This window comes from Pan troglodytes, chromosome X (assembly GCF_028858775.2).
Source record: "Pan troglodytes isolate AG18354 chromosome X, NHGRI_mPanTro3-v2.0_pri, whole genome shotgun sequence".
NCBI lineage: Eukaryota > Metazoa > Chordata > Mammalia > Primates > Hominidae > Pan > Pan troglodytes.
The window spans coordinates 9409499-9424702 of NC_072421.2; the positions used below are offsets into that span (position 1 = coordinate 9409499).

Here is a 15204-nt window from a genome sequence, read left to right on the forward strand (position 1 = left end):
GTGCCAGCCTGTTTGACTCTCATGAACATTTCTGAATGTCAACCTCTCCATCTGTAACATTTTAACAATGATGCCAACCAACATTGTAGAGCTGTTTCAACGTAAGGGAGATATATGGAAAACTGGCTGGCTTACCATGTGACATTGATTAATAAATAATGAATCATGGAAGGAATTACACTTGTGCCACCAGTGTATAGGGAACACCTGTTATATGCCAGGCAATTTGCCAAGTACTGGCTGTATCAAGAAAGCCATCTTCGCCTGTAATCCCAGCACTTTGGGAGGCGAAGATGGGCGGATCACCTGAGGTCGGGAGTTCGAGACCAGCCTGACCAACATGGAAAAACCCCGTCTCTACTAAAAATACAAAAATTAGCCAGGTGTGGTGGTGCATGCCTGTAATCCCAGCTAGTTGGGAGGCTGAGGAAGGAGAATAGCTTGAACCCAGGAAGCAGAGGTTGTGGTGAGCCGAGATCGCGCCATTGCACTCCAGCCTGGGCAACAAGAGTGAAACTCAGTTTCAAAAAAAAAAAAAAAGCCATCTTCTCTGATGAGCCTTTTACATCTTTTATGAAGAAAATGTTTTCAGTGTAGCCTCAGAATTATCTGGTAGATTTGTTTTCTACCAGAGAGTGATGAGATAACCTGAAAGCTTTTGGATCCTAAACCACAGCCACCAAAATACATATTCTCTTTCCTTTTGGGGGACCTAAAATAGATTTGTGTCATTATGTCATTCTCATTCTTGTCATGTTATGCACAAAATCAGCCTCTTGACGCACTCACTCTTTTGTTATGGTTTTAGAACACATCTAGACATCTTTGATCCATAGACACCATCTTTGTCATAATTTTTCCTGCTTATGTTTTCAGAACAACTATTCTAGACAACTTATTTTCTTTTGCCATATTTTTGAACATTCAGAACGAGTATACTCACATTTCTTCTCTTGCTTCTGGTGACCCAGATCTTGCCCTCAGCTGGAAAGCAGTCATGCCCTGTGTTTCTATTTTGAAATATGTACCTTGTTTACTGGAGCATATTTGTCAGAGAAAGTGTATCAGCACAAACATTTCAAAATCTGCACTCATTATTCTGTAGAACTGAGATAACTTTTGTCTGCTTCATTCATTTGTTGATGACTCAAACTCATTTATTGGCAAACATTATTTGAATGAGTTTCCTATTAGTCTCTCTTAAAGAATATAAACAATAATGATATGCAAAAGTCAATATTCTTTACTACACAGACAAACTGAATTTCTCAACCCACTTGACAGTTTAAAATTGCCATTAGGAAGAATTTGACTTTCAAGGAGAATTAAATGGCATTTATTGTGGTGACTGATTATCAGCATAAGAACCATGCATTTTTCTGCTACAGTAGAGGAAATAATTTAATTAGTCTGTTATTGTAAATGTTCTGATTTTAATACATTAACTTGTGGCCTGCAGCTGATAGAAAAGAAATTAACACTGACTCTTTTTGACTGTGGAATGAATTGGATTTTCCAGGGCAAGAAAATTAATTATAAATGCTCTCTATTTAAGATTGCCAGATTTTTTATGATAAATGATGTAATTATGAGATGTCAAGTATACAAATAGTCATGCATCGACATTTCAGCTTATTAATTCCAACATTCACCATTGCGTATGACATATTCATCACATTTAATTGCTCAGTAGAGGGGAGGCAAAATCATTGTTCTCCTCATTTTCCTTGTGATTTTCAGGCAGTACATTTCAGAAGACGTTGAATGCTAATGCATTAAATTTCTGATGACAGCCTCATGTTGCATTTTGAGCTAAGACCAAAATAAATAAAATTCAGGGTAAAGTAGGATAAGGCAACAGAAGGAGGAACAAAGCTTTACAAAATGGCAAGTTGGGTGAAGTTTGTCTTCAGCTCCCTCTCATCTCTCTGTTTCCCTTCCTCTCTTCTACCCATTCTGGGGTGTGTGAATGAGTCCTTGGTGCCTTGATGGCGAATTCTAGGGTCTCAGGAGCTTCTGCCTTTCCCGGAAATGCTCTCCTTCTCTCATTGATCAGTGTCCCTGTTCATTCTGTTACAGCATGAATACAATTGAACAGCATCGGAAGAATTCAGGGCCACTCCCCTGTGGCCACAGTTATAAGAGTCACAGTTGATAAGGTACATAATCTTAAAAATCCTGCAGTACCTTTAAAAATAAGTTTGTATTTTGTTCATCCCACCTGTGATGTTCAGTTTTACAAGTCAATGCAGTTAGGCTACAGTTCCCAGTTATCCAATCAAACACCAATCTAGGTGTTGCTATTTTGGTATAGCAAAAGGTATTTTGTAGTTGTGGTTAAAGTCTGTAATCAGCTGACTTTAAGTAAGGGAGGTGATCCTGGACTATTTGCATGGACCAGTATAATCACAGGGGTCCTCATTAGAGGGAGGCAAGCGGGTCAGAGTCAGAAAAAGAAGACATAATGATGGGGGCGGAGATTGAACTGATGCCCTTTGTGAAAATAAATTCATCAAATTGAAGCTGTTGGAATGTTAAATTATTTTGAGGCTTGAAGGAATGTGATTGTGAGATCTGAGTCATGCAGCCAGCAGCTGTAACCTTTGCTTCACCGATGATAAATTAACCCTCTTCCTAAGTTTTCCTTGTTTTGTAAAATGTTGTGAAAGAGTAAATGGCACCAGAGAGAAGACCCCTTCACTCTTAATTACTAACCTTTTATTATAGATTAACCGCCTTCTTTCTTTTCTTGCACACAACTCAGACCAGATGGTGCAAAAGATCCCCTGGCTATCAAATTGCTTAAGACAGAATTTTTTTAAATTAAAAAATTATTTTTTTTAGAGACAGAGTCTCATTCTGTAGCTCAGTGCAGGGGTGTGATCACAGCTCACTGCAACCTTGAACTCCTAGGCTCAAGTAATCCTACTTCAGCCTCTCGAGTAGCTGGGACTACAGGCACAAGCCACCGTGTCTGGCTTAATGTGGACTATTAAATATGCCTTTCCTTAAAGGGAATAAGCTGTAACAAATCAAAATTACTGCAACTCATAACCCAGTCTTATGTGAAAGTGTTGTAATCATGGTAAACTTCTTTGTATTTATCTAAATAAGTGTGAAACCCTGACCTCTCCACCTCTGAGCACTGACTCCATTCCTTTGGAGTTTGTATTTCCCAAGAGGACAAATTCGAACTTTGCTCTTGAATAAACTCTTTAAATTTGAATTCTGATCCCTTTGATTATTTCAGGTTAACACCTTTGATGGTGGAGGAAGGAGCTGCCGGGCAAGGAACACGGGTAGTCCCTAGTGTTTGGAAAGACATGGAAAAGCAGATTCTTACCTGGAGCCTCCAGGAAGAACCAGCCCTGCCAAAGTTAGGTTTCAACTCATTGAGACCCATTTCAGACTTCTTACCCCCAGAATTGTAGAGTGAGAAATTTGAGTTGTTTTGAGCCACTAAGTGTGTGGTAATTTGTTACTGCAGCAATAGAAAACTCATATACCATAAGATACCTCTGAAAATTATGCAAGTGTGTAAAATCTACTATTTATTCAATCTACAAAAACTGCTTTGATGCCTATATGCATGCAAATCCTTCTTGCAATAACTCTGCTACACCTCTAGAGGCACAGTCCATAGGTTGATACCATTGACCAAAACAGACAAGTGTGGGCCAGGCAACACCTCCCATCAGTCCCTGCTGCACTTTCCCCTCTAGCCCTTGGTAGAGTCTCACGATCCTTCTCCAGGCAGCCATGTCCAGGCTTTCAAGATGAAACCTATCAGCTTTCCCCATCAGACCTGTATCTCATTTTCCCCCTTTTTGTTACCTGAGGCAGGCAGAATTCTAAGATGCACCCTAAGATTCCCAGCTGCTGGTATATATACCCTATCTAATCCCCTCTCCTTGAGGATAGGCAGTACCAGTAAATATGATGGATGCCACTCCAGTGATTCCATCCCTAATCAGCTCGCACTGAATTAATCAAAAGGAAGATCATCTGGGTGGGACTGATCAAGCCAGCTGAGCCCTTAAAAGTGACAAGAAGTAGCAGCAGAAGCTGTTCTACTTAACAAAGAAAGCAAACAGCCATGTTGTAAACTGCTTATGGGGACCATGTGGCAAGAAGCATCAGGCAGCTACTAGCTGAATAAGGCCTTGGGAGATGACCAGCAGGAAAGGAGAAACCTCAAACACACAGCTAGAGGGAAATGCGTTCTGCCAACAACCCGGTGAGCTGAGAATGAAACTGTGAGCATGATTACGAGAAAGGGACACAGTCCAGCTGACATCTTGGTTTCAACCTGGTGAGAAGTGAACAGAGAGCCCAGGTAACCCATTCCCAGATGCCTGACTCATGGAAACTGTGAGACAGCAATTGGTGTTGCTGTAATTCACTAAGTTGCTGGTCATTTGTCATGCAGCAATAGCAAATAATACACCATCTTGCAAAAAGCATATACTTCAGTTTGCAACCACCAAATGCACAAAATTAATGTAAACTATGTTATTAATTTTTTGTAACCATACATGTGCTACAGAATAAGAGAAATGCTTTTCTAAAATGAAAAGAAGTTGTAGTCTGAGCAGAATGGGTGGTTGGAAGAGATGCTTCCCTTTAAAGTAACCTTCCCTTCCAATCCCCTCCCATAATTCCTACTTGCTCACTTGGAATGCTAGATCAGCTCAGGTAGCAAGGAGATATTCCAGGCTTTCTAGATTACTGCTATTCATGCTGGCTTCCAAATCCTGTCGTTTCCACGACCTTGGGGGGTCTTTGTCACTCACTGGACCTTGTGCACAATGGCAAATGGAACTTTTGCTTTATCCTCCTAAATCGTAATCCTATTGCATATTTCCACACCGTTTTTTTTTTTTCCTCCTCATTCCAAAGCGTATACCAGATGGTAAATCCCAGGAAACATTTAGCAAGTTTGGCAAAAATTCTGTGAGCAAAACTATTTTGAAAGCTATATTCGAAGCAGAAAAAGTGGAGCAAAGGAGATAGAGATAGATTCAGTGCTTGGGGCTGATGAAATAGTGTTAAATGAAGCACAAAGAAAGCTTTACAGTTCTTTATTATTGTATCTTGAATGTGTAGGTGAATAATCCTCAGAGTGGATATAGAGGAAAACATGAGTCAGAGGAAACTAAAGTCCACTAGGAGTGAGCGTAAAGGAGTATTAGATTGCTTCAAAGAAATTACGCCTATGCTCAGACTGAGTCTATCGCAGCTTATCACGAAGATTTGAAGACATGAACATAGACACACCCTCAGGAAACCAGAGGAACCGGGCATGGTGGCTCACACTTGTAATCCCAACACTTTGGGAGGACAAGGCAGGAGAATTGCTTGAGCCCAAGAGTTCAATACCAGCCTGGGCAACATGGCAAGACTCTGTCACTACAGAAAATACAAAAGAAAAAAAAAGAAAGAAAAACTGAGAGAGATAGATAGGGGTGAAACTGTAGACTCAGGCAAACACCCCAGTTTTCCAAAAGGGGATGAAGAAGGTTATGTTCAAGAAACTACCCACTTTTTTACATCACACTAATTCCTGGTTACATTTTAAATAAATAATGGAAATGTACCATCATGTCCTTAATTACTATGCTACCAGAAAGAAAGATCCTAGTAGAACCATCCATGTAGCCAAATATGCATCCATTCATTCAGAAATTACCTAGATAGCATATAAGTACTGTAAGTACTCATATAGCAATTACTACCAAAGATAGGGACTATGATAGGCACCTATTAGATGATGGTAAATAAAAGAGGATGCTTTGATATTTATCTCTCTCACAGAGCCTTCTAGTTAGGGTATGTGTGCAAAAGTTGTGATCATTACTATTACAGAAAAGCAAGCAGGATAATTAGAAGATTCCAGATCGGAGATAAATTTCCTTGTCTGAGAACATTGTAGAAGGCTTCCTCAAGTGTTAGAAGGTCCTCCTTCTCTTTAGGATTCCTTAAAAGAACTGGTTTCCAAAATATATTTTTTGGTGGCCAAGCCAGTGCTTAATAATCTATAGAATTCATGCTTCTCTGGTGAAAGCTAGATTGGAGACATGGCCTAGGATGGTTGCCCAAGTGTGACCCCCAAGCCCTCTCTGCTGAATTGAATATGAGTTGGACCATCCAGCACCACTAACCTGCAGAGCCCAGTCAAGCAGGCTGGATATGCTGGAAGAGGGAGCTCTGGGGCTGACGGGGATGCTCCTCCAAGCCCAGCTCTGGGCACTTCTCTAGGAGGCCCTTCTGCTCGTCTTTCTGGGAACAAGGAATAGAGGAAAGCCTGGCCCTTATACAGAACCATGAAGAAAGAAAAAGGGAATGCGAAGAAAAGATAAAACAGAACAAGCCCGCCCTTGGCACATATGGTCCCATGCTGCAGAAGGGCTCCCCTCCTCTCCCTTGCCCCATCTGTTGCTCATTGCTCTATGTCTACATTCACTGGAGACTGCAGCTTTGGGAAGGCAATGAATGGGGCAGGGAGAATCCTGACAGATCATGCACATCTAGTATGGACCTGCATCTGGTGTGGGCCTCATTGATGGAAGTAAGGAGAGGGGTGTCAGAGACAAAAGCAGGCCCTTCACAGTGCAGGCTGGGGACACGCTATTTCATGTATTCCATCAATATATGTATAAAAGTTATCTGTAGAAACAGAACCAATAATAGATAGGTAGGTAGGTAGGTAGGTAGGTAGACAGATGATAGGTAGATAGATAGGATACATGGATAGATAGATAAATGATAGATAGGTAGATGACAGATACATAGATGGTAGATATAGATATACTGATTGATTTTAAAGAATTGGTTCATCCAGTTTGAGGGGATGATAAGTTGAAACTTCAGGGCAAGTTGGCAGTCTGGAGATTCAGGTAAGATTGGATGTTGCAGTCATGAGTTTGAAAATTAGAAACTGTGCAGAATTTCCCTGCTGCAGCAGAATTCCTTTTTCTTTGGGAGACCTCAGTCATTGCTCTTAAGGCCTTCAACCAAATGAATAAGGTTGGAGGGTTACATATTGGAGGGTAATCTGATTCACTTAAACTCGAATGCTTCAAATGTAATCATGTCTAAAAAACACCTTCACAGCAACATCTAGACTTGTGTTTGGCCAAACAGCTGGTCAAGCCCAGTTGACACATGCAACTGGCCATTGCAATACAACCAAAGTCAGCCACAAGGGGAAAGACAGACCCTACCCTGAGATATTTCAGCAGATCCACACAAGATGATGGAGGAAATAGGGCCAGGGGAAGTGCACATTCCCTCTTCCAGCTACTCATCATAAAATAATAATTCAGCTGCTCAGTCAGTATTTACTGAGGTCTAAGATGAGCTAGGAACTGTCCTGGGTGCTTCAGACACAGAAGTGAATGAAACAGAAAAGCTCCTTGCCTTCAAGGAGTTCACAGTCAAGACCAGGGGTCAGTGAACTATAACTGAGAGCAGGTCTGGCCTGCTGCTTGTTTTTGCAAATAAAGTTTTATCTGGATAGAGCCAGGCCCACTTGTTTACATGTTTTGGTTGCTTTTATGCTACATCAGCAGAGTTGAATAACTGCAACAGCAAAGCCTAAAATATTTCCTCTCTGGCCCTTTACAGATAAAGTTTGCCAATCCCTGGTGCAGGTCTTTGCATAGCAGGTCAGTGAAGCCTAAGGGACTCCCTTTTTTCATTCTGTTGACAAATACCAAAGATAGATTGATTGCTTCTTCAGAAATAAGAAAAGAGAAAATGAACATGGAGCTTTTAAAATCTCAAGAAAGGAAACTTCTAGTAGCAAAAGTGCTTACTACAGAAATAGAACAAAACGTTTAAGAATTACATCTCCTACTAGAATCAAGAGGCTCCTGGGACAAACAGGCAGAAAGTCCCCAAGAAGAGAACAAGTGAAAATGGAAAACATAACAGAGTGAGATGCAAATACCAGTGGAAGTGAAAACATAAACTCAAAGATAGAGGCCATATCGCTTTCAAGGAAACCAAAATTAGAAAAGCAGAATTAAAATCTGCACTGGATAGCAAAAGATCCAAACTGGCATAGAGGAAAAGCTAAATCAATGAAATAGATAACGAGATACTCTAAGGATTCAGAGAAAAAGAACAAAACACATGAAAAACACAGGATAGGAACAGAGATTGGGTATAAAGAAATTGATTTTCTCTGGAAGCTACCAGAATAATTGAGAAAGAAGCAATTACAGCTTTTATTATGTAACTATTATGCCCTAGGTATTGCAGTAAGCACTTTACATTCATTATCAATTTTCTTGATTGCAACAATCCTTTGAGACACAAACTAATTTATCCATTTTTTAAGTAAAAAATGTAAAGAGTATGGGAAGCCTGTAAATTACCCATAGTTAGCTACTCAACAGATAAACCAGAAATCAAATCCCGGGCTAACTAAACTTAACACCTGACATTCCATACCCCTAATGAAAGAAATAAACAGTGAAAATTTTACTGAAGAAAAAAAAATGACCCAGCTTTGTAGATCAGTATGATTGACCCTCATCGTGTACCAAGCAAAGTAATGATGAGTGATTTAGGTGCACAAACATGTCACTGTTTTGCAAAACAAGGAAAGGTCCTCTACATTTAGGGATGATTACAGACACCCTAGAAGACAATAATATGGCGAGCAAAACCCACGAATGCATTTTCAGGCTATACCAACAAGAATGAATTGTTTGGTTGAAAGAAAGGCAATGATATTCTACACCTGTCAAGCCACATCTAGAATAAGGTCCAGTCTAGGAGCCATTTTTAAGGACTTTCATAAGCCTTCAAACTTAGAAGGCAACCAGCTGGACTCATCTTTGGGAAGTGTTCAAGGGAAGCGTGCAGGCAGATGTTGATCACACCTCAAGAGGAGAAAACCATCCAGGCAGTGGTGGGAGATACGTGAGCGGGTGAGGGCTCAGGTACCTTTCACTGAAGACATTCCAGGAACTTACTGCTCCAACTGATGTTTGACTTGGGCTATACATGCACAAAGCAGGATTCAATCATCTTTTATTGTTGCATAAACAAGGTTCAAATGACTTCCTGGGCAGTGAAAGCAAGCTCATGCTTGACATATTGGAGGAAGTACTATTTCATTGTTTTTGTTTTATCACAGTTCTGTGGCTTAAGAATAGCTGGGCTATTGCATTCATTATTGTCATTTGGGAATTATTATTTTACAAACTCGGCAGAAAAACATGATCATAGTCTAAAGATAGCTGTCTAAAGCCACTCTGAATTGTCTCTTGAAGGGTTTTTGGATGCTTATGACAGCTGAGTAAAAGCTTAGTCCCAATAAAAATGAGCTCTTAAGAGGACAAGAGTAGCCAAAAGAAACAAATAAATATGCAGGACACAGTTTCATAATTTGTGCTGCTCTTGAATTAGTAATACAGAATAATCGAATGGAATACATTATAAGTTTTATTCAGAACATGCTAAAATAATAAATATTTTATGAGTACCCATTAATGTCAATTATTATTCATTATTAATACTTCACCACCAAATTAAAAAGATATGTCTGTGCTGCATTCTCCTACACTTGTTTCTTTCTCGGGTATTATGATAAGACTCAATTGCTTTATAACTAATTAATGATCTAATGCAACTTGGAAATAAAAATTGAAATCTAAATACCAGATATTAAAGTTGATATGGGATGACATTCTTTTGTGCTCTCACGTTGTTTATCAAATTTTGGTTAGTGGTAAATATTTGATATTCTTCCTAAGATCTTCTTTCAAGTTCCAAGTAGTTTTTTTTTTTTTTGCTTTGGGGTGTGGATGTTGGGGGGAAATCACTCCTTTGTCTTTATTAAAGAAACTTAGAAAGAGACTAGACCTGGCAACCAAGGGGTGAGGTACTGGCCAGGAAGGTGGAGTGGGCTCAGGCTCTGTGGATTTCAAGTGCAGACTAATGGCCTGGGAGAGGCCAAGGAGACCAGATCCTGGCAGCAGCTGAGGAGGTGCCCAAGGGCACTTTCAGGCACTGGGGCCTTCAGTTTGTTCTGTGGGCAAGGGTTGGGGGTTGGGATGCAGGGTAGGTTGGGCTGGCCTGGAATCTCCCTGAGGGCACCCTGCCTTGTCTACCTAGATCATTCACTGGTCCTCATCCTGTTCGTTGCCTTCCATGTCCACCTCATTGACCTCTCCGTCATCAGGTGACCCATTGTAGTCATTCATCTTGTCCATGTCCTGCATGTCCTCATCATCCTCTAAGTCCTCTTCACTATCCTCATTGTCTTCATCATCATCCTCTTCCTCATCATCATAGTGCTCTGAGGCTGGCTTGCCAATAGGAACCAGATTGTTGTCTTTCTCTGTGATGCTTTCGAGCCAGGTCTGATGCTGCTGTTCCTGCTGCTGCAGCTCTGTCTCTTCCATACAAGGTGGATCCAGATTAAACCACAGTGTCTCAGTCCCACAAAGGAAGAGTGAGGGAAACAAAGTGGACATGGTTCCTAGACTGGGTTTGAGTCCTGGCTCCACTACTTACTAGCTGTTTGACCTTGGCAGAGTCACTTAACCTCTCTGGGCCTCAGTGTCCTCCTCGCGCCAGGGTCTGCAGCCAGTGGAGACCCGGAAGCGCTTCACCAAGCCTGAGTGGAAGAACCCACCAGAATCCGGGACTCACCCCCAAGCAGTTTTATGTGATCATCTAACCCTGTTATTCTGATTTTGAAAAAGAGAGACAACTCAGCAGAGCCGTTAATGTCAAAGCTTTTGCTTATTTCAATATATTAATCTAATGGGAAATGCTCTAGAAAGTTGTAGATATTCATGTCCCTGCAAACAGTTGCATCACATCTAAGATCTTTCTCAGGGGAAGAACGTGAATTTCTTATTAAAGTATTTCCTCTTGAAACCCAGAGGGTAAAAGTTCTATATATTTGGATACATAGATTTTAAAAAGTGTTGGTATTCTCCCTTAAACCTCACAAAAGTCCTACAGAGTAGCTACCTTTCATTCCCTTATTAGAAATAAGAAAATTGAGACTTGAACATTTAGTGAGTTTTCCAAAGGCTAACAGTTCAAATTGCAGATCCAGGCCCGAAAACACTGGCAAGATTCACTTCACTCCATCCTGCTGAAGCTGTTACCCAACAGAAGGATTAAAAGATCTAACCCCACCCGAATGATTTCTTAGCTTCCTTCTCAGAGGTAAGTATGGAGAGTAACACTCAAGTTGATTAGGAAATTTAAGATGCGCTTTATGTAATTTTCCTTTGGAAGGCTAGCTTTTCCCAGCCTCACAAACATGAGAAGATTATTTGATAGGTTATGCTGGGTGAATATGGGACTTCTGTCTGAAATGGCTTTGTTTCTTTCTCAGAAGGTAACATAGTGCATTGCATGAAATAGACATTTGATAATACAGGTTATGTGGACTAATTTTTGTAGCTGAACCTCTATTTACAGGATGTGTTGACGATTGTTGAGTGTCCTTCTATGGACTCTTAGCTGTACAGTGCTAACAAATAAAATTTGTCCATCTAATCCATTTAGTTTAGCAAGTGATCAATGGAATGAAAAAAGTCAAACTGATTGACTAATTTTACTAAGTAACCAAACTACTTCTCTTTTCAGTTCAGCAACCTGTCAGTTCACTTTAACCCTTTGGCTCCTGAGTGATGCAGACATGAGTCTCTGCTCTACAGACAAGGACTTAGTCTAACAGCCCACTCCGCTTTAGGGCCCAGGCTTGCGATGGAAAAACAGCAATTTGCCCTCCTTCGGACATTTTGATAAATGATAAACATATTCATCCCCAAACCTCGAAATTATTGCTGGAATTTTTTTTAAGCTAGCAACACAAAATTCGAGTTCTACATTCATCAAATTCAAGGCACAAAACCTCATAGAATTATAAAGTCCACCCAATCAATGGAATTCAGAGCTAAGAATTCAGCCACTAAATGGCATGATTGCTGTAATTAGTCGAATGGTATAATTATAGTAAACACATGATAAGTTGCCACTGAAGCACATAATTGCACAGTATAATGGTATTATTATGATTTCTGATGATATAATATGATTTGGATGTATAACAAATTCCCATAACAATATTAAAACATTTTTCATTTGTGCAGTTTCTTAGTACCTGATTTGGATTTTTTACATTATGGGAGTTTAAGTCAAAGACAGGAAATCAGACCACGTTTTCAACGAAAGAAAAAGAAGTTATTATTCAACATAATACCTTGTTGAGAATGTGGTTAGAAAGAGATAAAGGACTTAAAGTATGAAGTCAGTCATTAGGATAACCCTAAACAGGTATTATGGTTATAATTCAAGAAAACACCTTTACAAACATGAATGTTATTTCATATCTATTCTATGTTCCAGGAATTAATCATTTTACTTTGAGCTTACCATGAAAATAAGCTTTCCCAGGTCACAACACTGTCCACACTCTCTTTGTTTTTTGTTTGTTTGTTTTGAGATGGAGTTTTGCTCTTGTTGCCCAGGCTGGAGTGCAATGGTGCTATCGTGGCTCACTGCAACCTCCGCCTCCCTGGTTCAAGCGATTCTCCTGCCTCCGCCTCCCGAGTAGCTAGGATTACAGGCACCCGCCACCACACCCAGCTAATATTTTTTATTTTTAGTAGAGATGGGGTTTCACCATGTTGGCCAGTCTGGTCTTGAGCTCCAGACCTCAGATGATCCACCTGCCTCGGCCTCCCAAAGTGCTGGGATTACAGATGTGAGCCACTGTGCCCAGCCTATCTTTGGTTTTAACTTCCCTAGGAGAAGACAATGTTTTCAAGCCATGTGCACATTGGTTATATATGTATTGTTGTCCCAAATTCTTTTTAGATGTAGATTTTGTATGATCAAAAACATTTTTATTTCATAGAATTTGGGAATTGGAAGAATTCTTAGAGAGTTGAGATGCATAGTTCAGGAATTCATGGACTTATTTCATTGAAGGTGCTAGGTGTATAAGTGGAAGTACATTCTTCTTGGAAAGGGATTTTTATCATGGTCATTAGTGGAGCTGTGAAGCCAGAAAGGTCTACCTGGGAGATTCTACCATCCGTCTCTACTGGGGCTGAAATCTTCTCCACAAATGCCCATCAGGTCTTTATTCCACTTCAGCTTCAACCTTCATAGTAAGGAGGCTCTAACTAATCTGTACAGTAGAAACCATGAGTTCTCTGCCTACCAACCTGCTAATACAGTTTAACTTTCTTTTTTAAACAATGAAGCATAATGTTTCTTTCTATTAAGGCTACAGTTCACAAAACCTCCTAGCCACACATTGTCTAACAGAACTTCCCATGATAATGGAAAATTCTCTACCTGCACTGTTCAGTGAAGTAGCCACTAGCCATGTGTGGCTGTGGAGCACTTGAAATGTGGATGATGCATCTTAGGGACTGAATCTTTTATTTAACTTAATGGTAATTAATTTATATTTAAATTTAAATAACCATAAGGGTGGTTACCATATTGAACAGCACAGCCCTGCACATTGTTTTTCTAGGCAGGCTCCTCTTCAACACTATTTTACTCACTTATGGCACTGTACATTACATTTTATCAATTTACACATGCAGTATTATATTATCACTTAACCAAATATACAGCATTAAGCATCACAAAAGTTCAATAAATATTAATGGTTATCAATAAATGGAATCATTACAGACAATGAAATAGCATGACAAAATATAAGAGGTAATTAGAATCAGTCTTGCTTTTATTGACAAAGACAGTCCATGGAACTGGGAGCCATGATCACATCATGGTATAGGTTTTCATGATTTCCAATTATTTTGATGAATTTCACACTTGATATTTATCTAAAGTTAATTCAAGATTTTCCTATTTGAACTTTCCCTGCCATGAATATTGATGGGTTTTACTGTAGTGTGAATTTCCAAGTGTCTTTCTTTTCTTGTACCCTGAAGATTCAGATTTTAGGATGCATTGTTTATTGCTTAATTTTATTGCACCTCTAGAGAAAGGAGGAGAGATCATTTCATCCTAAAGCTTGCTATGAGAAAGATAAGACACAGAATACAGAATCAAAAGGAATTAAGAATTCCATCCTGCTAGAAAGTAAAGTCCATGAACTGGGAACTCAATTATTATTTTGAATAACAGTTCAAACTTTGCACAAGAAATGCATATTTTGAATGCATTTTTTCCAATAAAAACTGCTCTTGACTTAGAGATACAAGAATTAGCTAAAACGCAGATCCTGCCCCACGTAAGACCAGGCAGGAGAGGTGCTCAGAGCTGGAGCTTAGAGTTAATGACAGGGAGCTAATCTCTGTCCCAAGAGCAATAGGAACCAACAGTAAGACTATCAAGGACAGGGTGGGGAAGTGGAGGTAGAACATGACTCACTTGGCATGTTGAAAATGATCTTTCTAGCTATATGGGGACAGGGACTGGAGGGCCAAACGTTTTCATGCTTTCTGCTCATTGTCCAGGCGGGAAGGAACTGCACATTGCCCCAGAGAGATCAGAGCGCAGATGAAAGACTTGGTTGTACTTGAGGGATATTCAGAAGGTAAAGTTGGCAGGGCTTGGAGAAGGAATGTGAGTAACGAGGAAGATGCTCACCACGGATGCCGCCAGGTTTCTGGTGTGAACTGTGCTGTGGAGCTGCCACCGGCTGTGAGCAGAGCCGTTGGCATTCTCAACAGGGCAGAGATGAGTGTTCAAGGGAGCTGGAAGTTGCAGAACCAAGCCAGCGCTGGAGAACCAAGTGTTCATTGTTGTGGAGTAAAGCAATCTTTCCAGAATCACAAAGGTGTCAAAAATACAGGAAGAGCTTCGTTTAGTTTTGGGGTGTGTGTGTGTGTGTGTGTGTGTGTGTGTGTGTGTGTGTATTAAACACAAGATACACAAAAAATCCTAATCATTCATTTTCTGCTTTTTGGGGGTTTGTTCAGTTTGCTGATGGCACTTAGCCTGTGCCTCTCTCTGAGAAACTACGTTGTCCATGGCTCACACAATTATCAAGTTCATGATAGAAGCTGCCTGGCGGACATGCCTCCAACTGTGTCCCATGGCATACAGCGAGTGCTTCGCAAATGCTCCCAGCTGAACATAAGCAATGCCCCCACAGACTCTACAATCTCTGTTGCCTTGTAATGAAAACAGCACACAACTGCATTCCCTGGGTTCCAAGTGTTTTGCTTTTTCATAGAG

The 15204-nt window shown here is 40.2% G+C and overlaps 1 protein-coding gene across 1 annotated transcript; it reads right to left on the reverse strand.

Moving 5' to 3' along the window:
* Positions 1 to 9845: 9845 nt before the first annotated feature.
* Positions 9846 to 10490, reverse strand: LOC101059660 (anaphase-promoting complex subunit 15-like). Its single transcript, XM_054677148.1, has one exon. The coding sequence runs from the start codon at positions 10488 to 10490 to the stop codon at positions 10134 to 10136; it is 357 nt and encodes a 118-aa protein (XP_054533123.1). The 3' UTR covers positions 9846 to 10133.
* Between the last annotated feature and the right edge of the window lie 4714 nt (positions 10491 to 15204).

What these genes read in the sequence shown, in the direction of transcription:
- LOC101059660 (XM_054677148.1), bottom strand. Translation starts at nt 10,490, where the DNA reads ATGTCCACTTTGTTTCCCTCACTCTTCCTTTGTGGGACTGAGACACTG.